Source organism: Delphinus delphis, chromosome 1 (genome assembly GCF_949987515.2).
Source record: "Delphinus delphis chromosome 1, mDelDel1.2, whole genome shotgun sequence".
Classification (NCBI taxonomy): domain Eukaryota; kingdom Metazoa; phylum Chordata; class Mammalia; order Artiodactyla; family Delphinidae; genus Delphinus; species Delphinus delphis.
In genome coordinates this window covers 32,949,922-32,975,496 of record NC_082683.1, presented here as the reverse complement: position 1 = coordinate 32,975,496, position 25,575 = coordinate 32,949,922, and the positions used below count along the sequence as shown (strand labels likewise).

Below are 25,575 nucleotides of genomic sequence, written 5' to 3'. Positions count from 1 at the left end.
CCTGATCTTAGTGGGAAAGCTTCTAGTTTCTCACCATTAAGTATGATGTTAGCTGTAGGGTTTTTGTTGATGTTATTTATGAAGTTGAGGAAGTTTCCCTCTCTTCCTAGTTTTCTGAGAGTTTCCATCATGAATGGGTCTTTGATTCTGTCAAATGTTTTTTTCTGCATCTATTGGTATCATGTGATATTTCTTCTTTAGTTTGTTGATGTGATGGATTACATTGATTTTCAAATGTTGAATCAGTTTTACATACCTGGGTTAAACTCCATTTGGTTGTAGTGTATAATTCTTTTTATATATTGTCGAATTCAATTTGCTCGTATTTTGTTAAGGATTTTTGCATGTATGTTCATGAGAGATATTGGTCTCTAATTTTCTTTTCTTGTGAAGTCATTGTCTGGTTTTGGTATTAGGGTAATGCTGGCCTCATAAAATGAGTTAAGAAGTATTTTCTCTGCTTCTGTTTTCTGAAAGAGATTAGAGAGAATTGGTAAAATGCATTTTTAAATGTTTGGTAGAATTCTAGTGAATCCATCTGAGCCAGATGCTTTCTGTTTTGGAAGGTGATTAATTACTGATTCAGGTTCTTTAATAAATATAGGTCTATTCAGATTGTCTTTTTCTTTTTGTGTGAGTTTTGGTAGATTGTGTCTTTCACCAAATTGGTCCATTTCATCTAGATTATCAAATTTGTCAGCATAGAATTATTCATAGTATTCTTTATATTACCCTTTTAATGACCATGGACCTGTAGTGATCCATGTAGTGATCCATCTCTTTCATGTCTGATATTAGTAATTTGTGTCATCTCTTTTTTCTTATTAGCATGTCTAAAGGCTGATCAATTTTATTGATCTTTTCAAGGAAGCAGCTTTCCTTGATTTTTCTCTGTTGACTTCCTGTTTTCAATTTCATTGATTTGTGCTCTAATTTTTATTATTTCTTTTATTATGCTTACTTTGGATTTAATTTGCTCTTCTTTTTCAAATTTCCTGAAGTGGAAGCTTAGATTATTGACTTTAGATCTTTCTTCTTTTTTTTTTTTTTTTTATTTATTTTTATTTTTGCTGTGCTGGGTCTTCGTTTCTGTGCGAGGGCTTTCTCTAGTTGTGGCAAGCCAGGGCCACTCTTCATCGCGGTGCACGGGCCTCTCACTATCGCGGCCTCTCTTGTTGCGGAGCACAGGCTCCAGACGCGCAGGCTCAGTAGTTGTGGCTCACGGGCCCAGCTGCTCCGCGGCATGTGGGATCCTCCCAGACCAGGGCTCGAACCCGTGTACCCTGCATTAGCAGGCAGATTCTCAACCGCTGCGCCACCAGGGAAGCCCGATCTTTCTTCTTTTATAGCGTATGCATTCAATGCTATAAATTTCCCTCGATTCACTGCTTTGGCTGTATCCCACAAATTTTTATAAGTTATAGTTTCATTTTCATTTAGTTCAAAATATTTTTAAATTTCTCTTGAGATTTCTTCTTTGACCCATGTGTTATTTAGAAATGTGTTGTTTAAGCTCCAAGTATTTAGGGATTTTTCACTTATCTTTCTGTTACTGATTTCTGGTTTTATTCCATTGTGGTCTAAGAACAGACATATTATATGATTTCTGCTCTTTTAAATTTGTTAAGGTGTATTTTATGGCCCAGAATGTGGTCCATCTTGGTGTATGTTCCATGTGAGCTTGAGAAGAATGTGTGTTCTGCTGTTGTTGGGTTAAGTAGCCTCTAATACCAATTATATCCAGTTTATTGATGGTGCTATTGAGTTTAACAGTGTCCTTACTGCCTGCTGAATCTGTCCATTTCTGATAGAGGGATGTTGAAGTGTCCACCTGTAATAGTGGATTCACCTGTTTCTCCTTGCAGTTCTATCAATTTTTGCCTCCTGTATTTTGATACTCTGTTGTTAGGTGCATACACAGTAAGGACTGACATGTCTTCTTAGATATTTGACCTTTATATCATGTAATGCCCCTCTTTATCTGTGATAACTTTCCTTGCTCTGAAATCTGCTCTGTCTGAAATTAATACAGCTACTCCCACTTTCCTGTGATTAGTGTTAGCATGGCATATCTTTCTCCATCCCTTTACTTTTAATCTATATGTGTCTTTATATTTAAAGTGGGTTTCTTATAAACAACATAGAGTTGGGTCTTGTTTTTTGATCCAGTTTGAAAATCTCTTTCTTTTAACTAGTTTATTTAGACCATTGACATCTAAAATGATTATTGATGTAGTTGGATAAATATCTACCATAATTGTTACAGTTTTCTATTTTTTTGCCTTTGTAATTTGTTCCTATTTTTGTCTTCCACTCTTTTTCTGCCTTTTGTGGTTTTAACTGAGCATTTTATATGATTCCACTTTTTCTCCTTTCTTAGCATATCAGTTATATTTCTTCTTTTACTTTTTTAAATGATTACCCTTGAGTTTGCAAATAACATTATAACTAATCCAAGTCTGTTTTCAAATAACACTATACCACTTCACAGATATAATAAGAATCCTAATTCCTCCTGTCCATCCTTTGTATGATTAGTGTCATTCATTGCACTTAGACATGAGTATGTATAAGCATGTACATATATATATACATAAGCATACACAAATACATCATTACTATTTTTATTTTGAACAAACTGTCATCTGTTAGATCGGTTAAGAATGAGGGGACTTCCCTGGCGGTCCAGTGGTTAAGACTTCACCTTCCAGTGCAGAGGGTGCAGGTTCAATACCTGGTTGGGGGTCTAAGATCCCACATGCCTTGTGGCCAAAAAACCAAAACATAAAACAGAAGCAATATTGTAACAAATTCAATAAAAACTTTAAAAATGGTCCATGTCAAAAAAATATTTAAAAAAAAAATAATAAGTTCTTATTTTGCCTTCACCTATTCTGTCTCTGATGCTCTTTTCTTTGTGTAGAGCCAAGTTTCTGACCTATGTTATTTTCCTTCTCTCTAAGGAATTCCTTTAACATTTCTTGCAGGGCAGATCTACAAGCAACAAACTCCATCAGTTTTTCTTTGTCTGAGAAAGTTGTTTTGTTTTGTTTATAAATTTATTTATTTATTTGTTTTTGGCTGTGTTGGGTCTTCGTTGCCATGCACGGGCTTTCTGTAGTTGCGGTGAGCAAGGGCTACTCTTCGTTGCGTTGTGAGGGCTTCTCATTGCGGTGGCTTCTCTTGTTGCAGAGCATGGGCTCTAGGCGCATCACTGTGCCACCAGGGAAGTCCCTGAGAAAGTTTGTGTTTCTCCTTCACTTTAATTTTTCAAGGGATAGAATTCTAAGTGGGTGGGTATTTTCTCTCAACACTTTAAATATTTCACTCCCTTCTCTTCTTGCTCACATGGTTTCTAAGGATGTAATTTTTTATTGTTGCTCCTCTATAGGTAAGTTGGTTTTTTCCTCTGAAATCGTTCAAGATTTTTTAGCTTTGATTTTCTGCATTTTTGAATGTAATATGCCTACATGTAGTTTTTTTGTGTCATTTATCCTGTTTGGTGTTCTCTGACCTTCCTAATCTGTGCTTTGGTGTTTGACATTAATTTGGGGAAATTCTCTGTCATTATTGCTTCAAATATTTCTTCTATTCCTTTATTTCTTCTCCTTCTGGTATTCCCATTATGTGTATGTTACTCCTTTTGTAGTTGTCCCACAGTTCTTGGACACCCAGTCTATTCTGGGTGGAGGCTTTTTTTTCAGTCTTTTTTCTTTGCTGTTCAGTTTTGGAAGTTTCTATTGAGATGTCCTCAAGTTCAGTGATTCTTCCCTTGGCTGTGTCCAGTCCACTAATTAGCCCATCAAAGGCATTCTTCATTTCTGTTACAGTGTTTTTGATCTCTAGCATTGATTTTTTATTTTCTTAGAATTTCCATCTTTCTGCATACATTGTCCATCTGTTTTGCATGCTGTCTGCTTTATCTATTAGAACACTTAGCATATTAATCATAGTTGTTTTAAATTTTTAATCTAATAATTCCAGGGACTTCCCTGGTGGCGCAGTGGTTAAGAATCCGCCTGCCAATGCAGGGGACACGGGTTTGAGCCCTGATCTGGGAAGATCCCACATGCCGCGGAGCAGCTAAGCCTGTGTGCCACAATTACTGAGCCTGCGCTCTAGAGCCCATGAGCCACAACTACTGAGCCTGAGAGCCACAACTACTAAAGCCCGCACGCCTAGAGCCCGTGCTCCACAACAAGAGAAGCCACCGCAATGAGAAGACCACACGCCGCAACTAGAGAAATCCCGTGCGCAGCAACGAAGACCCAACATAGCCATAAATAAATAAATAAATAAAAATTTTAAAAATAATAATAATTCCAACATCCCTGCCATGGCTGAGTCTGGTTCTGATGCTTGCTCTGTCTCTTCAAACTTCATTTTTTTGCCTTTTAGTTTACCTTATAAATAGGCCTTTAGTAATAATGGTAAGGTATGAGGGGAGGAGAAGTATTCTATAGTCCTATGATTAGGTCTCAGTCTTTCGGTGAGACTGTGCTCTTGGACTGTGAACTTTACCAGTGCTTCTTAGTCCCCCTCATGCCCCTTAGATGGGGCAGGATGGCTGGAGGGGGCTGCAGTTGGTTATTTCCCTTCCCCCAGGTAGATTAAGCTCTGATCAAATCCCAGCAGATTAAGTTCTGGTAAAATAATTTCTCCTGAGGGTAGGCCTTGTTAAGAAGGACAGAATGCTCTGGCATATTTTTAAATGGCTCCTTTTCCCCCCTCCCACTGCTGGAAGCATGAGGGCATTTTTCTCCGATATTCACTGTGAGAACCTGGTCGAGCTTCTGGAGGTAAAACTCACAAAAGTGTGGGACCACCGGCACCCCATGAGTGGATCCCCCCTGGAGTTTTTAACTCTTAGACTTGTTCACACAGAGCTTCCAGTAGGAACTCTATAGTTTAGATTTTCCTACCTCTGCACGAGTTCCTGTGGCGGTTTCTTTTTAGTAAATTGTGAGTCTCTGTGTTCACCGGTCTGTCTCTTGGTGGGGAGCAGCAGTTTGCCCTGTGACCTCAGTTCTCTGATGGATCTAAAAAGGATAGTTGATTTTGCAGGTTGTTCAGCTTTTTACTTGTTGTCAGGATGAAGTGGCTACTTCCAAGTTCCTTCCACGCTGACCCTTCTCTGAATCTTTTCTTCAGCCTCTAATTCTGATATCATGGATGCAGTAGAAAACCAAAACATGACAATATACAAAAATATCTTTATGACCTTAAGATTGGGAAGGATTTTTAAAATAAGACAATAAGCATAAATTAGAGAAAGTATGTAACCTTTATATTCCTGGAAAAGGTAATATCAGTATATTCGACTGTACTGTAATTAAAGCAGAGGCAGCTCATCTCTCTTCCACATTGCATCAGTTGAGGTGGTTCAGCTGGGGCTGTTGGGTCCACTTCCAAGATGATCCATCCATGCGGCTAACAAAATTGGTGCTGGCCGTTGGTTCTTCTCTCCACGGATGCCTCCAAAAGGTATCTTGGGCTTCCTCATCCCAGGGTGACTGGATTCCAAGAGCAAGTGTCTCAAGAAACAGGAAGTGGAGGCTACCATTTTCTTAAGGCTTGAGCCCCCAAATCAACAGAGCATCATTCCCATATCATATTCTATGGATCAAGCGGTCACAGAGCCCAGATTCAAGAGAAGGGGAGTAGACCCCACATCTTGCTGGGAGGAGGGTCAAAGAATTATGGACCATATTTTAAAACCACATCAGTCCACTTTCTGGACATAAGTTATTTACATTTTTACCACTTGGAAGATTTATTCTTCCCCTTGCAAGATTCCCCATTAAAGGTCTCATCCCTTACAACATTGGGCTCCAGATCTGGCATCTCATCATCTAAGTCAGATCCAGGTGCAAATGAGACCTCACAGGTGCAGTTTCTCAGATATAGCTCCTTGAGTGTATGTAGTTCTTCTCAGACCGAAGACCTGTGACCTAAAGAAACATGTTGTCTACTCCCCACATGCCCAGCATACGGTGATGGGGTAGGCATAGGATAACTTATAGATACATTCATTCAAAGGGGAAAAAACCCAGAGGCACATAACAGTCACTGGTTTATAGAAATTCTGAAATCCAGCTGGGCATATGTTGCCAATTCCTTAATTAGATCCAATACTACTTTCTGGGAGTTGTTTCCATGGCTCTTTGGTTTTGTCCTCTGAATCATCCTTCCTTTTCCATAGGAAATCTGAGATTGCCTTCTCAGTCTTCCTCCTGATTGTAAAAGGTTGGGGGTTCAAAGAATTCTTTCCATTTTGTACCATCTCTGCCCCTTTTAATCTGAGCTAGCAATGCTTCTGCCAGAATGATTCTCTTAGAAACTTGAGAATAGAAGCCTAAAAGGTCTTAAGAAGGCTGTCAGTGAGGGCTTAAAGGAAAGTGAGGAAAATCTTATTGGAAGATGGCGGACAGGAGACACCTGCTAGGTAGTGATGGAAAGTCTGGTAACACTGTCACCTGCAGTAACATGGAACTAGGAAATGTACCTGATGAACTCAGTGAAGTATAAGGAGATTTCCAGACAAAGTAATGAAGTGCCACCTAGCTTCTCACTGCCTATGATAAAAGTGTAAGATGAGAGAGATGAGCTTCAAAAACAAACATAGCAAATAAAAAAGTCCAGGACTCACAGTCTGGAAATGCTTCTCATTTCCAGTCTCTCCAGAAGGCAAATAGTTCTAAATTAAGAAAGGGTCAAATCCAGAATGGGACAATAAAAATCTTTCATTAAGATGTCAGAATGATTTAAGACTATGCTTCATAGTCTCTTTCAGACCAAAAGGCCCTCTAAAAATCGTAAGGGCAAGTCTCACAGATACTCTTCCTTAAATAGTAAGATTTTTACGGATCTTAAGGGCATTGTCTCACAGCAGCTATACAGGAAGCCCAAAGTAGAGAAGGTCTTATCTTCCAGAGATTTGTGATTGCGGCTTTTAGCTGATGAAGTAAATTTCAATAGTGTTCATAGAAAACCCCCCAAGTTTCATTCTGGTGGAAGCATTGCCACCTCAGACTAATAGCGCCAGAGATAGTGCAAAATAGACTAGTACAGAATCCTTTAGACCCCAACGTTTTACAGGCTTCTATTCAAGGCCCTTTCAGCTTCACTCACATTCTTTTTGTAGGCTTTTATGCTTCTTTCTGCTTCCAAGTCCCAAAGCCAATGTCATGTGTGTTGGACTTCTGTTACTGTAGCACCCTATATCTGATACCACATTCTGTTCCAGTAATCTTTTGCTACATAACAAACCACTACGAAACTTCATGGCTTAAAACAACAATGTGGGCAGTGCTGGGTGGCGACAGCTGGTCTCTCTTCCCTGCAGTGTCAGCAGTGGTGGCTTGACCCCGACTGGAGGATCCACTTCCACCACAGAGCTGACAGGTTGGCTCTGGCTGTTGGTTTCTATCCATATGGACCTCGCCACATGTGGCTTTGCCTCCTCACATATGCCAGTTGGGTTCCAAGAGTGAACGTCCCAAGAAAGAAGAAGTGGAAACTGCCAGTTTCTTAAGGCCTGGGTCCAGAAACTGGCACAGTGTCATTTCCACCATAGTTTATTGGTCAGGTATCACAGAGATCAGTGGAAGGAATGTCAAGGAATCTGGGAACCACAGTCTTTGGAAGGTTTTATCCTTTGGCTTTTGTATTTCACCCTTTTAATCCATATAGAATTTTTTTTTAAATCATCACTGAACTGGTTATATTTTTTCCTTTTTATGTGCTTTAATTAAGTAAAATTTACATACAGTGAAATGTACATATCTTAATATACAATTTGATGAGTTTTAATTAATGTAAGCAGCCATGTAACCACAGCCCCAGTCAAGATAAGAGTCATTTCCGCCACCCTGGACGTTGCCTCATGCTTCCTTACGGTCAGCCTTCACTCTCGCCTTTATTCTGATTTCTGTCACCATAGGTTGGACTTTACTGTTCCTGAAATTCATGTATAAATGGAATCAGATTGTGTGTACTATTTTGTATTTGGTTTCTTTCACTCAAAATAATGTTTTGAGAAGCATTCGTCAATAGTTCATTCTTTTTTAATGCCAAGTGGTATTCCAGTAAATAAATATACCACAATTTGTATATCTGTTCTCTTGTTGATGGACATTTGGGTTGGTTCTAGTTTGGGGCTATTATGACTAACCTGCTGTGAACATTTTAATAAGTGTCTTTTCACAGACATAATGTTTTCACTTATTTTCATTACTCTTTTCTCTTTGAGTTCCTCATTTTTATTTGTTTTGTTTTCAGTGAAAGAGTCATATTATGACATGGAAATTCTAACCATTTCTTAACAGGCTTCAGCCAGTTCTTCTTTTATTAAGTCTACCTTCACACCGACCTGCAGGGGCCCCTGCCCATTCTTGGGCCTTGTGTGAATTATAAAGACGGAGCAGCTTGGCTCTCATCATTCCCCACTCTTGGTTAAGGATTCAGCATTCTTGGGTCTGCTGAGTCAGTTGCTACTTTGTCACTCTGCTTTCCAGCTTCCAGAGTTTTAAGTTGTCTCCTTTCTTGTTATCTGGCTCATTGTAGTGGGTTTTAAGAGAAAAAAGAGTTAAATATATATTTCAATGCATCTTGTTTACCCTTTTCTTTTTTTTCCTTTCTTTCTTTTTCAGCCATCACCTTCCACATCCTGCCTCTCTCTTTTTGTTTTCTTCCCTCCATCTTGCTTCCCCTTAGATTTAGAATGACGACGGTGGAAGAATCCTCAGGCAGCATCTGGCTCAGCCCCTCCATTTTGTGGATGGCAAACCTGAGGCCCAAAGAGGACAGCAGTCCGTCCACAGCCCACACAGCTGCTGCTCTTACCTTTTTGCCTTTAATAACAAAAGAGACTTTTTGCCCTCCTGCCCTTCAATTAGTGAGCCAGGACAGTGTGAAGAAGCAGAGTACCCCCTACTCAAGTGGAAGCCTAGAAGTCAGGTCAGCAGAAGGAATGCCGTAGCTGGCCAGGCAGCTGTGGGTCCTCTCTGGAGACCAAGAAGCAAGTCTGGGTAGGACTGCCTCTTTCTTCCGTGCTCGCCCTGCCTCTGCCCTAGCACAGTGGCAGGTGGGAGGTTGCAATTAGGAGAGTGCCCAGCTGTCTTGACAGGAGAAAGTACTGAAACAGAGAAATACATAGGTGGGACCCTCAGGTCCTTTGCATGTTTTTCTTTATTCCAGTTTTCTCCTATTTTCACTACTTTCTTTGAGCCTGAGTGTTGATGTAGAAGATAACAAAAGGACTCTAAGGCCCAGAACAGAAGGCAAGGAAAGTGACTGCTGGATTGACCACTCTAAGTCCAAAGCCAAACACACACAAGCACTAATATTGCCAGCGCCCCCAGCTCCATACACAGAGCATGTAAGAGGTACCAAGAATAGATAAGGCAACCAAGGACCGAAAGTGAAAGTACATACATCTGGAAAGTTGCTTAGATCTTCTTTTCAGCGTACAGAAGACAAAGCGCGAGTTCTGTGCCTTGGCTGGTCTGGGCTGTTCTCCCAGCAGGCTGCGTTCCCAGAGCTTTGGTCATGCAGTTTGGGCTGGCAGCAGCTGGGTACAGCCACCCTCTACCCCCTCCCACGGTGTTTCACAGCTTAGCAGCTGGGAATCCTGTAGAGACCAGAGCCAGGGTATGAAAGACGAGGAGAGCACTGTTGTCTGACTTCTCTACCCTGGATACTCTATAAGCTGCTTTGATTCTTTGTCTCCTGCAGTTTGTATTTACTTGAACAAGAATGGCAGCACAGGCCCCCACTTAGATAAGAAGAAGGTCCAGCAGCTCCCTGACCATTTTGGGCCAGCCCAAGCCTCCGTGGTGTTGCAGCAGGCTGTGCAGGCTTGCATCGACTGTGCTTATCACCAGAAAACCGTCTTCGGCTTCCTCAAACAGGGTCACGGTGGTGCAGTTATCTCAGGTAAGCGCCCCTGGGCCGGTATGGCTCCTAGTCAGAGGAGCGGGCCTTTTCAACTGGCTAATTTCTAGCAAGGCATCCTGGTTTCTACTCCACACCTGGAGGCTCTGGAGAAATACGAAAGTATTCCATTTCTCAGAGAGTCCTCATTTTCAACTCCCAGAGCCCCTCCAGGTCTTCTGCATGTCGCTGCCAAGTAGAATACCCACGCAGACTCTGTCTCCTTGCCTAGCCTCTCCCATACAGAAAATACATGGCTGCGTTGCTTTAAAGATGATCACAAGAAAAAATCCAGAGGAGGCTGTATTGTGGAAACAGTAGAGTTTCTCCAGACTGCCATAGCCTCCTAGCTGGCTTCAGGGAACCACAGAACTCTTCACTCATTCTTTTGACTCCTTAGCTTCCCAGTCCTAAGCCAGCCCTGATACAGGGGAATTGAATCTCAGGGCAGAGTGGGAAGAATCATCCCTCTCTTTCCTGCTATGAGAGTTTGAGTCAGTTGCACAGAGTATGGTTTTTTGGTTTGTTTTTTTTCACTGAGAATAGTCACTTTTTCTGCTGTGCCCTGCTCTGTTTCAGTTTTCCTAAGTCCAAAACGCCATTCTTACCCACCAGACCTGTGAAGACTTGATCTAGAGCCTTTCAATCTTTATTTTTTTAAATAAATTTATTTATTTTATTTATTTATTTTTGGCTGCGTTGGGTCTTCATTGCTGCATGTGGGCTTTCTCTAGTTGCGGCGAGCGGGGGCTACTCTTCACTGCGGTGCACGGGCTTCTCACTGCAGTGGCTTCTCTTGTTGCGGAGCACGGGCTCTAGGCATGCGGGCTTCAGTAGCTGTGGCTCTCAGGCTCTAGAGCACAGGCTCAGTAGTTGTGGCGCACGGGCTTAGTTGCTCCGCGGCATGTGGGATCTTCCCGGACCAGGGCTCTCACCCATGAGAGAGTGAGATTGGCAGGCAGATTCTTAATTGGCAGACAGATTCTTAACCACTGCGCCACCAGGGAAGCCCCAGCCTTTCGGTCTTAATTGTACACTACTCCGTAATCTCCTGCCTCTGCCCTCTAACTAGTTGCAGTATCCAGCCTCAGGAAACCCAGCTGACATGGAAGACCCCATAAATACCACCTTTTAGCAGACATTCATTGAGTCCTTACTCTGTGTTAGAGGTTATTGCCAGACACTGGCCAGGGGAAGGGAGGAAAAGAAGATGACATGTTCAGGCTCTGCCCTGATGGAAAAGAAAGACTAGCTCACAGCTAACTGTGGGAGGTGTTATATAATATGTGAGAAATGCATGCAGGGTGGTGTGGGAGCCCGGACGAGGGAGTAATTGGCTGCATGGAGGATGGGGGCAGGCAGGGAAGGAATTGCTATAAAAGGCTGAAAACTGCATGGGAAATCAAGCCTCCCTTTCCTTCTGAGGCCGAGGCCTCTGCCTGGCCTCTCCTTTGCTTCTGTGCAGCAGTCTACAGGGACCCGGCTTTCTTTACCACTTTTCTTTAGCAGCTCTCACCCACACCTTCTCTAGGGTTCTTCCTCTGCCCCAAAATTCGTTCCTGAGAATGACCTATCTCCCCATTTCCTTCCTGCCCTCAGAGACAGATGTAGAGGCCTTTTGCTTGTTAAGGATTATACAGATACATTTTGAATAGAAATAGGTGGGGACTTTAAAAGAAAATCAGGCATGGAATAGTTCCAAATGTTGCCGAAATTCTAGTTGCCCTTATCCAGATCAGATTGAACGCCTCAGCCACTGCTGGCAATAGCTGTATTCTCCTCTTCGGCCCAGCTTCTCTGTTCTTGGGCAATTCTTATGGAAATGGAACCCCAAATGAACAGATTTCCTGGGGGAGGCCCAGCCAACTGATGGAGCAGATAGAATTACGTTCACAGTTGTTTCACAGGCTAAGTAAAATCATTCCAGAGCCCCAGGTGCAACAGACCTGCCCTGGCCACTCCCATCATTGCAAGCCCTGGAGTTGGAGGCAAAAATCAAACCCTCAAGGGAGGGAGGGGAGGGGAAGGAGGGAGGAAACCTGGGCACCGATACCGATTGCCTCTGTGTAACCAGGGAAGCCTGAGGCAAGCAGTGGGCTGGACTCCTCCTGCCCTGCCTGCGCTGCTGAGCTGAGGAACTGACGGCTCAGCCCTGTTCGCTTAACTCCACAGCCGTGTTTGACCGTGAGCAGCACACCCTCAACCTCCCAGCCGTCAACAGCATCACCTACGTCCTCCGCTTCCTGGAGAAACTCTGCCACAACCTTCGCAGTGACAATCTGTTTGGCAACCAGCCCTTTACACAGACTCACTTGTCACTCACCACCACAGAGTACAGCCACAGCCACGACAGGTACCTACCAGGTAGGAGCTGGGACGGGGTCTGGGCTGAGAAAGGGGGGCAGGGTAGTAGCTGTAGCAGCAGCAGCGAGGGCCCAGGGCCAGCCCTCAGACCTGCTAGCCTGGCACCTACTACCCCAAGATCTGGTTTTCTGTGCCTTAACTTTGCCGTGTCTGGCACTTTTTGGTCTCCTCTCATCTGTACTGTCTCTTCAGGATCTCGTCTGCTATCTTTAGGATTAGCCCTCTTTCCTCTGGATTTTTATCCCTAAAAAAATGGTGGTTCATGGTTCTCCTGAATCTGCATGTGGAGCCACCGTGAAGTCACAGGACATCTCCCCGCGTGAGTCTGGCAGCAAAGGCCTAACGCAGAACTCCCTCGCCAGCGGGAAGGGTTAGTCTCAGGCTGCAGATTGAGAAATTTGCTCCCGGTGATTGGCCATCCACTCTTTCCTTTGGCACGCGGCCATAACTCCTCCAGCGCCGCCAGTCGAGCAAGTCAATTCAAGTTCCTGCTGTTTCTAACTAGGCTGGAAAATAACTTTCTTAGTTAACATACCAGACCCACAACGGGAAAGCGGATGCCACGTGGCCGGATCAGTGACTAAGCACTTCTGAGAGAGGTTTGAGTGAATGGAACTCAGCATCTCTAATCTGGAGCACAGGACACAGAACAACAGGGAGGGAAGGGAAGCTTGGCCTTAAACGTAGCAAGGTAGGTCATTATGGGAGAGGGAGGAAAGGCTCTTTAAAAGAGTCCTGTGGACCTTGTCCTGGCCAGAGGAATAGAGAGGCAGTGCTGTCAGCGCTGGGGCTGTGCTGCCTGGTGATGGGGGAGTGGAACTCCAAAAGGTGGTCCCTTCTGACCTGCAGAAGTCTTGTTCCCACACTGTCTTCCCTGTTGTCTTTTCATCATTGTCAGAATCACTCCTGATAAAAGTGCCACTTGTGGAAGAATGTGCTGGGGAAGTGACTGCTCACCCGTCACCCCCCATCCATCGCCTCTATCTGTACTGCTGCACCCAAAGGAGAATTGCTTATATGACTTGCAGGCAGGGCAGAAAGATGCCTGAATTTCAGACGCTCCTTCTGGGGTCCCCACCATCTGGCCCTTGCAGACATATCTGTGACCCTCTCACTGACCCTTTTCTTCAGAGGGAACTTCTCATCTGACCTACTCTAGATTGCTTTCTTTCAGCGTCACACTCTCTGAGAACAGAAAAGGGCATTCTTACTTGTAGTTAGGATATTGCCCTGGGAGTCTGGGCTGGGCACGGTGGAGTTGGTGCACACAAAGGCAGGTTGTTACATATCCCCTGCTGCTGGCATTCAGGAACTCTGAGCTGCACTTCAATAATTAAAATTAGCCCTACCTGAGATTCTGGAAGAATGGATACACGAGAGAGGGTAGCATGTCCATGAGTGTAGCTGCTAGTCTAAAGAGAGATTTCTCAAAGAAATAGGAACTCAGAATTCTTTTTTTTTTTTTAAGCATTTCTTTTTCTTTTTTTTTTTAAGTAATTTATTTATTTATTTTATTTTTGGCTGCATTGGGTCTTCGTTGCTGCGCACAGGCTTTCTCTAGTTGTGGTAAGCGGGAGCTACTGTTCGTTGCAGTGCGCGGGCTTCTCATTGCGGTGGCTTCTCTTGTTGTGGAGCACTGGCTCTAGGCACGTGGGCTTCAGTAGTTATGGCATGCGGGCTCAGTAGTTGGGGCTTGCGGGCTCTACAGCGCAGGCTCAGTAATTGTGGCGCATGGGCTTAGTTGCTCCGCAGCATGTGGGATCTTCCCAGACCAGGGCTCGAACCTGTGTCCCCTGAGTTGGCAGGTGGATTCTTAACCACTGCGCCACCAGGGAAGCCCCAGAATTCTTAAATGCAATAACACCGCTAACAACCAAGAGAAACGCACTGGTAGCAGCATGCAGAGGCTGGTAGGGGTGTACATCATGGGCCTGCAGTCGTGATGATAGTTTGGGATTGGGGCGTGTGACCTTTCCTGGGAATTCTGTTCCAGTTTGCATCTCTCTGATTCAACTACCAGACAAGAGGAAGCAGGGTTTAGCCACTCTTCCTTCTTGCCTCACCAGCTAAGAAGAGACAAAGACCAGGGTTATCACCTTCCGCATTGGCTGCCCCCCTTCTCTTCCCTCTTTTTCAGACAGATTCAGCCAGCTCTCTGTACTCTCCTATGATCTCTAACCTCTGTTTCTCATAGTGGGTGCTCAGCAGCTTGGCTGCTCTCACCCTAGTTTCTGTTTGCTTCCCTGAGATGTTTTAACTCTGCCCAGACAAACTAGACCTTTGCCTAGATTTCTAACTCTTCTGTGCTCCCTCGCTTATCTTTTCTGCCTGCCTCCCTCCCTTCCTCCCTGCCTTACTGACCCTTTGCTCCACCTCTGATCATTTTTCATTTCCTACAGTTTTCCGATTAGTTACTTAGACCTCTGCCAAAGAGCTTGATGTGCATAAGGGCTTTCTTTCGCTTTGCCCTTTGGATCTGGTGTTTATTACTCCCACCCTTCTGCCTGGCTACACGCTTCTGCTCGTTCCACATCTGAAGATACCACCTCTCTTATCCAGGAGCTTACCAGCCCCCTCTTTCTTCCCTACAGCCTTGTCTCCACACTACCCTACCCATTTCTGAATACGGTAACTGACTACACATTTCCAATATAGCAAATAGTCACCAAGTGTACATCCCATTAGGCTTCCTTACCTAAGCTGAGACTTAGTTTTTTCCTCCAGTGTTTTATTTTGAAAAATTTCAAACTTATAAAAAAGTTGTACAGTAGTACAGTGAGCAGCCATGTACTCTTCACCTAGATTTGCCACTTAGCTTTTTGCAGTATTTACTTTATCTGTTTCTCTAAGTGTATATACATGTATGCGTTTCTGTGTATTTTTTGTTTACTGAACCATTTGAGAGTTAAGTGCAGATGAGAGACTTGATCCTTAAACACTTTTGTATGTATCTCCTAAGAACAAGGAACACAATACTATTATCATTCTTGAGAAGTTTAACATTAATAAAATCTACTAGCTGATATATATAGTCCATATTCAGATTTCCCCAGTTGTCCCAGTAATGTCCTTTGTAGCTTTTTTTTTTTTCCTAATCCAAGATCCAGTGAAGGGTAATCCACTGTCTCTTTAGTTTTCTTTTATCTAGAGCAGTTTTCCAGCCTTTTTTATCTACCTTCCATGATATGACATTGGCATTTTGAAGAATTCAGGCCAGTTGTTTTGGTTCAGATCATCAAACATTTATCAAATACTTACTCTGTGCTAGATCCTATACTGGGCTCTGGGGAGACAGAGAGAGAAAACAGACTCAATCCCTGCTCTCAAAGAGTTCCCAGCTCAGAGAGGAGATACCGGTAAACATGTATGTGGTAAGAGCATGGAACCAGAGGTACTCTGGCCCAGCCAGGAGTGACGAGCTGGGAGTATGGTGAAAGAAGAGGTCAGAGAAGGATCCCTCAGGGAGGCAATGGCAGCTCAGAGTCCCTTCTTAAGAACTACACACGTGGCTGTATCAAGTACGAGGCCTATAAAGATTCAGTGAGAAGGAGCTCTTTCTGGTCCTCTAAAAACTAATGGTATTAAACAGGAGATTGTATTAATTTAGCTGATCCCAGTGACTATTAATGTTAGCTGTAGTTGAAATCCACCGAGCATTCACCTCTGGGCCTGCTGGTTCCTCTCTGCTGCAGGAAGTAGTTCATTTGTCCCATGACAGTGAGTTCCTCGTGCCTGTCTTTCCAGTTCCATCCAGGTCTTCTAAGCTGGTTATAAAGTGGTTCTCCTGACGAAACCCCAAAAATCACAGAATAAAAGCCAGATAAGAACTCATAATTTCTTAGGATGCGCCTTCATTCCCACACAAGGTTTCCTCATAGAACTGTCAGAGTTTTAAGAACACTCAAATGTTTATAATTAATTGAAACTGTAGTGATTCCATTATTCGGTCAGTCAGTCAACCCAGTATTTATTGACAGCTCTGATTTAGGTATAGAGGGTTCCATTGTAAACTAGGAGTCAAGGTCGTTACACCCACAGAGTTTACAGCCTGGTAAAGAATATGAACAAATAAGCAAACAAATTAATTCATGGTGATGAGTGCTTTAATGGAACAAGTTCAGAGTTCAAGAGTTCAAACCCGGTGTGTCAGGGAAGACCGTCCAGAAGAAATGATATATACACTTGGACCTGAAAGAGTAGGATAATGAGGTAAAGGTGCCACAGACCCAAAGAGATGGAAGAGGGGATGATGAAGAATGTTCTTGTTGACTGAGCGTGTGAGACTGTGAGGGGCAAGAGGAAACCTGACTTGTTTCAGAAATACAGTGTAGAAAAGAAGAATGTGAGCAGTGAGGCTGGAGTGGTAGCAAAGGCCCAGGCAGAAAAGGTCTAATTGACCAGGTTACAGACTTTATGTCATTGAGCAGTGAGGACCCATTGAAGTATTTAAAGCCATGACTGTGTTATGGAAATAACACAATCAGATTTGTGTTTTCAAAAGCTCACTCAGGGTACTTACTGTGTGGGAGAATAGTTGGAGTAGAGCAAGAGGTAGGCCGCGGGACCAGTTGGAGGTTTTTGAATTCTGCAAGGCCTCCTAGATTTGGGGATTGTCCTTTCCTTTGATATCCAAATCTAACTAAAATTAAATGACCCCCCCGCCCCGCCCATCCCACATAACCCAGGATGAGGTTACATTTTCCTCGTAGTAGTGCATACTTCTAGCTCAGAATTCCTGCTTCTGAGTCGGTTCTTAATCCCTTTTTCCCCTGTCAGTTCCTGTAGTTGATGGTCTCTCCTGCAGTGCTTTTTGCCCCAGCAGTTTGATCCAGCTCCTCATCCTTCATTTCCCTAAGGAAAAACCAACACAAGTCTGTTAGGTGTGCTAGACTTGTACTGAAGTCGTGGGTAGAAAGAAGGATACTTACCACAAAGGAAAGGAAGCAATTTAACATTTCTGTTTTAGTATTTATCAGATGCTACAGCAAATATCTTACTGGCCTCTTTCACCTTAGGCCTCCGCCTATTGCCATTTTCTGCGACCCATTCTAGATTTGGAGGAATTCCCTTTGCCCTCTGATTTCTCTGTTCCCTCCATCCCATACCTCCTCCCTTCCAAGCTATCAGCAGGCAACTCCAAATTAATATGGTGCAAAATAATTTTGTTTGCTTTTGTCTCAACTTTCCCCTTCTACACAATGCCCAGACCTTGCCTTTCATACCAAAAGAACCATTAGTGTAATTATCTAAAAGAAAGTACCAGCTAGCCCAGATCTATACTTTCAGCAACTCAAAGAACAAAGGGAAGAGCTGTGGGTGGAGAGATTTGTTCCATCTGTTTTATGTTCCCTTTTTCCTTTTTTCTGCCTTCCCGTGGATTAATCCAGTTTTTTAATGATTCTATTCTATTTCTTTTGTTGGCTTGTCAGCTATAATTCTTTGTTTTGTTATTTTAGTGGCTGCTTTAGTTTGTATTATACATTTGTTTTAACATATCACCATCTACTTTAAAGTAATAAGCAGATCCTTTCCCATGATCTACCCAGACGCATAAAATTCTCTGCATGTGGGGAGTATCCTGAGTCCTGGACCCACATTCTTATCCTTTGTAGTTTTTCTTAGAAATCAACTGTTTAGCTAATGCTTTGGGATTCATTTAGGGCCTCCATTGAACCCTAAAACCAAGCACACTGTCTGGCACACCTCCACTTGGACTCTTCTTCAGAGCACAACTTGTCAAGTTGTCAGGGAGGCCTCTCAGGGTCTCCTCATCTAAAAAGGTCCCTCTGTTATTTTCTGCCTTAATTCCCTATTCCTTTCTTAGGAATATTTACAACAGTTTCTGTTTTTTATGAGCTTGTATTTTGTCATCCTCCCCACTAAATTAAATATTCCATGAGGGGAAGGGTGAAATCTATCTTTTTCACCATTCTCAGTATCCATCACCCTAACTGTCACATAGTAAGTATTTAATAGTATTTGTTGAGTGAAAGGATACTTAGTAGAGGATGTGGGACACGTGGTTCAGAGAAGGATATTTTTTTAACATGGGACAGACTTAAGTCTGTCTTAAGCATGCGTAAGAACTGTGCTAGCCTCTGAGTCCTATGTTGGTGTAAGAAGTTTCTTAGATCCACAACTGTAGTTGTTTTTTGATCATTCAGTTTACCCCCATGAAGGGGAAAGCATGCTTCTGAGTGTAGAGTCCTTGAATCTCAGAAGCAGAAATGGCTCTAGAGATGATCTAGTATCTAGCCCAGCAGACAGTTGTGTTCATCTGACTTCTGCTTAAATACCCCTAATGATATGTTGCTCACAGTCACCTTTGGCAATCAGTTTTATTGTTCGATACTTTTGATTACCAAATGCCTTGCTTTTTGAGCTGAAATCTACCTTCTTATAACTCCTACCCCTGCTCTACTCTCTGCCTTCCAAAAAACAAATCTACTTCCAGCCCTCTTCTCTACCCATGACTGCCCTTGGTGTCTTTGTCTCCTCTGACTTTTCTCCAGCCTGTATATGCCCATCCTCTTTCTCCTTTGCCATGAATTCTAGGCCTCTCACCACCGTTCTGGTCATCCTCCACTGGGAACTCTAGTTTTTAAGGTCAGCCTTGCAATGTGATACTCAGAAGATCTGCTTCTCACTGAAAATAGCTGTGTAAGGGCAAGGTCCTTGTCTGTGTTTACCTCTGCATACCCCATGCCTAGCACAGTGGCTGGCACACGAAGGGTGCTCAACAAATGATTGTTGAATGAATGAACGAGCTCCCTCTCATGCTGATTGTTCTCATGTCTCCAGCATTCACTGGTGAATTTAATTCAAGTTGATCCTGTGAGGTTAAGGGATTTCATCTCCATTTTATAGATGCACAAGCTGAATCCCAGAAAAAAGGTGGTGATCATTGACTAATCATCATGCCAGTAATAGAACTCAAGTGTTCCAGCCCCAACTTCTGACCCCTGGGCCAGTGGTTTCAAAGTTTGTTTTGTTTTAGCAGTAGAACTCCTTTTTTGCAAAGGTAAGATTATATGAAACTCTGGTATATAAAAGCTAGAACCAGAGCTGTTTTGATAGAAGCTGGGATGAGGCCGAGGCTCTAGCGAGGAGCTGGGAATTCTGCAGGGCTCTGTGGAGCACAGCTGGAGAGCACTGCAGTCTTCTGCCCTGGCATCATCCTGCTGAAGGCAGCCAGGGCCTCATCTGATCAGCCTTAAGCTGACTAGGACCTCTCAGAGCCTTGGGCGTGATGCTTCATTTTTCCTCTTCATCTCATTTGGATAAGATTTAATGACCTTGCCTAGTCCAGGTGCCACCAGCCCAGCTTTTCAGACCTCTCAACCAGAATCCAGATTTCTTTTACCATTCTTAGCATTGCCAAGAGAAGAGACACTTACTGATTTTGCATCAGCATCTGGTGAACCCCTGGCATTGTCATCATGATTATTCTTCACATCTGTTAGCTCATGTGAAGTAGGTCTTTGCTGAGTAAAATGAGTACTAGAAAGGTGAGGTCATTACTGTGCTGATAAATACAGAAACTCGAGTTCATTTTTTTCTTGAGCTATTGCGGAGAACTTCGGTTTACACTCTAACTCTGAATGAAGAATAAAATACAACTCCCCACCTTTGTAAAGTCCATCCCATTCTGTTTTCTCATTTGATGTTCTCAGCATGACAAAGGGTGAGTTTTCCCCATTTTACAGATGAGGAAACTAGTACTCAGAAAAGACAAATATCTTGCCTTGAATCACATACCTAGTGAGAGGCAGGAGCCCAGAAGTAGAACCCAGGCATCCTGTTTCCTGGATTGGATTCCTGTCCTTGTCTCAAAGTGGGACATTGCTATAATCATCTCTCCTGGAAAATAGGAATCTGAAACCTCACCTGCAGAAATGGGGTGGGATATGGTGTAGGTATCCTAGAGCGCCTCAGAGACTTCTCTCTTTCAGAACCGTTTCTAGGAAAGGGCTTCATCAGTTAAATTTCCTGAGATGTGGATGAATAGCTGTCTCATGCTAGATTTGACTGTAATCCCGTGGTTTACCAAGCAATTTTAGGCGAGAATTAGAAAGTAGTCCTAAAATCCTAAACCATCTTGCCAAAGAGGTCTTATTGTATACCAGACAGTTTCCTTGAATTTAGCGTTCATCAGAGGCCCTGTATGAATCCCAAGCATTACCTAAACCCCTAATCTCTAAGAAAAACCACAAAGGACAGTGTGATATGGTCCAGGACCCAAGACATCCCCCATAAGCAGAGAAGGCAGTGGCCAGAGGATCTGACTTGGTATGGGTAGAACCCAACCATGAGAGGGAGTCTGCCTCAGGTTCTATAGTGCAAGGATTAGGGGCTGCTGCGTGGGGTTGGGCCATGGCCTGGGTGTAGAAATGTCAGGATGAGGTTCCCTTTACGAAGGCTTTCCTAGCCATTCTCTTTTGATGTTCACAAACCCCTTGGGAAAAAGGGGCCTCCCATGCTATAGGTTAGGAGACTGAGGTCCTGAGGGAAGTACCTTGTCTGCTGAGCGGCAGAGTCAAATTCTAACCCAGATTCTGTGCTCCATGCCCATGCTCTCACTACTGTACAACCCCAGCTTCCTTGGAATGTTTCCATAAAACAAGGCAAATATGAAAGGAGGGAGGAAGCATAGGAGCAGATCCTTTGCAGACAGGCCTTTAGCCAGGCATCCAGAAGCATTTCTGAGGTGTCCTGCTGGCTAAGAGGCTCAGCTTCTGAAGTGCCCTCCTCTAAGCAAGTGTGTCTCTTCAGCACCTCTATTCCCTGCTCTAGCATCTTGTGTTAGGGCAGACTCTTCCCAGAATCTCTTCAGCACCCCTATTCCCTGCTCTAGCATCTTGTGTTAGGGCAGACTCTTCCCAGAATCTCTTCAGCACCCCTATTCCCTGCTCTAGCATCTTGTGTTAGGGCAGACTCTTCCCAGAATCTCTTCAGCACCTCTATTCCCTGCTCTAGCATCTTGTGTTAGGGCAGACTCTTCCCAGAATCTCTTCAGCACCTCTATTCCCTGCTCTAGCATCTTGTGTTAGGGCAGACTCATCCCAGAATCTCTTCAGCACCTCTATTCCCTGCTCTAGCATCTTGTGTTAGGGCAGACTCTTCCCAGAATCTCTTCAGCACCCCTATTCCCTGCTCTAGCATCTTGTGTTAGGGCAGACTCTTCCCAGAATCTCTTCAGCACCCCTATTCCCTGCTCTAGCATCTTGTGTTAGGGCAGACTCTTCCCAGAATCTCTTCAGCACCCCTATTCCCTGCTCTAGCATCTTGTGTTAGGGCAGACTCTTCCCAGAATCTCTTCAGCACCCCTATTCCCTGCTCTAGCATCTTGTATTAGGGCAGACTCTTCCCAGAATAGCTTTCTTTTTTTTTTAAGGTTCTCCTTGTCAGAAAAAGCCTAAGACATCCAAACCAGAAGAAAACTCAGAGACCATCTAGTCTAAAAGGAAGTCTCTGAGGAGATCCATGTCCAGAGAGTGGCATTGGGCTTGACTAAGGCCACCTAGTGAGAGCCAGAGCCATGACTGGTACACAGGCACCCTGTGACTCAGCCCGGGGCTCTCTGCTTTGCTGCCTCTTACTGCACCCAAACAGATTCCTGGGAGCCAGCGCCCTGGCAGTCCTTTCAGGCTAGTCCCTGCTGTAACTCTGGTTTTACTGTTTTCCAGGTGAGACCTTTGCCCTGGGAAATAGTCTGGCCCGGTCCTTGGAGCCACACTCAGACTCAATGGACTCCACCTTGAATCCCACCAACCTTGTCAGCACCTCCCAAAATCTTCGAAACCCTGGGTACCGGCCTTTGCTTCCATCCTGTGGCCTCCCACTGAGCACTGCCTCGGCTGTGCGCAGGTTCTGCTCCAGGGGTAAGCTTTTCAGAGTTCTGGCTCTCCTGCCCTCTCTCATCCTTTCCTTCTTCCCTTCCTGAACCCTGGGAGGCCAGAAAGGACTTAACTCTGTTGCCTGCTGCCTGGAGGTTGGACTGCCATCTGGGCTACCATTGTGCCTGACTAGGCCCCTGGGGAGCAATTGAAGCTCTGGGATTAGCTTGAGAATAACAGAAACTAAGAGCCAGCGACCTAGAGCCAAAGGGACAGGGAAGGAGTCCTTCATTCATTCATGAGCCATTTATTTGAACACCATCTGTGTTTGTCATGGGGACGCAAAAATCAATCACTTCTTGTCCTTAAAGAGCTCAAAGTCTTGTGGGAGAGACAAACACTTAAATAGGTAACTTGAAAACAACATCTTGAGTGTGGCTAAAGAGATACACTTTGAGTTGCATGAAAGCTGCAAGAAGGAACACCTAACCCAAGCTTGGTATCCAGGGGAAGCTTCCTTGAGAAAGTGTCTGACATTTTAAATGTTGACTATATTAATGTATTAGGAGTGGTAGGCGGGGGAGAGCTTTCCAGGGAAGAGAGTACAGTATGGACAAGGGCAAAGGGATAAGAACTAACACAGATTGTACCAGCAACTACACGCAGTTTGGTATTGCTGAAAAACAAAATGTAATTCTGGGACTTCAAAGGGAAAAGCCTGCAAGCATCAGGGGTTGTATCATAGAGGACCTTAAATGCCACGTTAAAGAGTTTGGAGTTAATCTTGTAGGTAATGCGAAGCTCTGGAGACTTTTACTTAGAGGCAACACCTAAACAGGTTTGTGTTTCCAGTAGATCATTGACTACTGTGTTGTGGATGGAGCTGAGGCAGGACAAGAGTAGAGAGACCGCTTAGGAGGTTACTTAGGTTTCTGGCCAGACCAGAAATGATAAAAGGCCTAGATTAGGGCAGTGGTAGAAGGTTTGTAGAAGAGAGAATAGATTTGAAAACTCTTCATGAGGTAAATTGAGTCAGATTCAAGGGTTGTAAGGAAGGAGTGGGAATGTCTCCCAGGTTTCTAGAAGGGGTGACTGGATAGATGGCGGTGCCATTACACTGAGAGAGGGGACCAACCATAGAAGAGAAAGAAGGGGAGGGAGCCCGTGGGTCATCTAGGTGATACCCAGCAGGCAGTGGCTGTGCAGGTCTGATCCTCAGGGAAGAAGACTGAGCTGAAGTTAAATATTTTGGAGTCATCAGCAAATAGATGGAAGTTGAAGTTGTAGGGTGAATGACCCCCAACTCCCAGGAGTATGTCTAGAATGAAAAGAACAGTTGACCAAAGAAGGAGTTCTGGGGACCAACAAAGTTCAGGAGGAGGGAACAGGAAGAGGATCCCACCAAGGGGACAAAGGAGTAGTCACATGTGAGGAGAAACATAAGAATTTGATACTGTGGTGGCCGGGAGTACAGAGAGTGTTTGAAGACGAGTACAACCCAAAAAGGTTCGGTAAAATAGGACTGAGAAATATCTTCTGGATATGGTGATTAGTGAGTAACTGGTGATCTTAGTAAGAGCAGCTTCAGTGGTGCTGGAGGGTGGCGAGGGCAGATTGCCGTGGGTGGGGATAGCAAGGAGAGTTTGATGAGAAAAAAGGAGGTGACCTTCAAAAGAAGGTCTTCTAGAGTGGGTGCACGCTGGGCATGTGTATCAGCAGACAACTTGAGCCTTCCAAGAAGAAGAAATTCAGAATATAGGAAAGAGGAGAAAGTAAGGCCTTGTGGGTGGTAGAAAGGATTAGGGACCAGTCTTAAGACAGAAGGAGGCACACCTTGCTCCCTGAGACTGGAGGGAAAATTGGCTGTGGCCATGAGGGAATGGAGAGAGGGCTGAGTAGGGAAGGGCTCCAGAGTGCCAGGAGATTGGACCAGCCATAAAGAAGACAGGAGGAAATGGGTCAAGGAGGAGGGGATGGTTTGCAGGAAACATGAAGGTCCAGCGATGCTTGGAGCTTGGAGGCTAGTTTGCCAGTTTACAAGAGCTATGGTTTTCTGGTGTGGTTCTTAGAAACCTAGATGTGGGGTGAAAAAAGACAGTTTGAGAGGTAAGTTTTTATGTTGAGCTAGCAGAGCAGGAGGGGGCGGGGAGCGGGGGAGCAGGTACTCAGTGGAGAAGAGGAGTTTAGTTTAGATCATCAACACTGGATCTGGGCAGGGTGGGGAAGAAGCAAGGCTGAGAGAAGGCTGAAGGATGGGGAGACTATAAGTTTGATGTGCTAAAAGGGTCTTTGTGACATAATGGTTATGGGGACATAGGTCCCAAGAGAGCTGAAAAGGTGGGATGTTGGGGTCAGAGAGGGGGATGTTTAAAATTCCTAAGTGGATTTGTTCCAAGAGATGCAAGAACAAGACAGTAACCTTGGCAGTAAGCATTTGAAGTATAGTAGAGATGAAAGTCTCTGGAAGCAAGGCAGCAGTTGAATGGATTGCCTCTGAGGATTATGGCAGGAATTGGGGTGGAACAGAAGGTAGTGAGTTAAGTACCCAAAAGTCTTCATTTAACAAAGAGCAGAAACCCAGAGATCTACAGATGAAAGTGATCCGGAAGGGCAGACGGTCGGTACATGTCTGGCTTGTGAAGAACACGAGCTTCCGTCGGAAGATGGTCTAAAAGCAGCAGTGGGGAGACAGGAGAATGCCATTTCCACACCCACTGTGGCCTCCCCCAGTCCAGGGATGGATGAGGTGTGAAAGAATAAGACGACGCCAGTAAGCAAGGCCTGCAGTGGCAGAGGGGGTTCTCAGGAAGGCCGAGACAGGGAGAGAAGCCTGGGATGCCCCTCCCGACCCTAACCCCAGCAAGGCCCCACATGGAGCAGCGTAAGGAGCTCTGAAGTAGAGGCAGGGCGGAGGGTTGGTGCCCTGCCTTGAGACTTAAGTCACCTCAGCTCTCAGGTCTTCGTGCTCCCCATACACAAAGTGGAGGTGGTGATACTGACCTGCTCTTTTCTCAGGCGTGTTAAATGGATCAAATGGAAGCAGGGATATGGGGTCATTTTGGAAACTAAATCATTCCCGAGGTATGAGGGGGTTACTATTAGTGTTCTCTTCCCCAAAGCCCTGTTTCTGTTAGGAGTGCTTCCCTTTTTTTTAACTTTATTATTTTTTTTATTGAAGTGCAGTTGATTTACAATGTAGTGCCGGTCTCTGCTGCACAGCAGAGTGACTCAGTTATACACATATGGGCATTCTTTTTTAATATACTCTTTCCCGTTATGGTTTATCCCAGGATATTGAATAGAGTTCCCTGTGCTCTACAGTAGGACCTTGTTGTTTATCCAACCCTACTGACATATATAATAGTTGGCGTCTGCTAGTCCCAAACTCCCAGTCCTTCCCTCCCCCGCCCCCTCCCCTCGCAACCACAAGTGTGATCTCTAT

At 44.3% G+C, this 25,575-nt stretch overlaps 1 protein-coding gene and 1 long non-coding RNA gene across 11 annotated transcripts in view; one reads left to right on the top strand and one right to left on the bottom strand.

Moving 5' to 3' along the window:
• The window catches only part of SCMH1 (Scm polycomb group protein homolog 1), a 189,473-nt gene that overhangs the window by 156,926 nt on the left and 6,972 nt on the right, over nt 1–25,575 (top strand). For 8 of the 10 annotated variants that reach the window (XM_060020361.1, XM_060020371.1, XM_060020401.1 and 5 more), the window contains 3 exons: nt 9,736–9,936; nt 12,106–12,297; nt 21,984–22,178. In XM_060020361.1, coding sequence (XP_059876344.1) covers nt 9,736–9,936; nt 12,106–12,297; nt 21,984–22,178 — 588 coding nt within the window. The remainder of the gene's footprint in view (nt 1–9,735; nt 9,937–12,105; nt 12,298–21,983; nt 22,179–25,575) is intronic. The other 2 variants (XM_060020427.1, XM_060020394.1) reach the window with 2 other exon arrangements.
• LOC132431011 (uncharacterized) lies at nt 14,261–17,072 on the bottom strand. The gene is made up of 3 exons (XR_009520604.1): nt 17,017–17,072; nt 15,959–16,081; nt 14,261–14,363 (listed from the first exon to the last, which is right to left on the bottom strand). It is a non-coding gene; the product is annotated as an uncharacterized lncRNA (long non-coding RNA).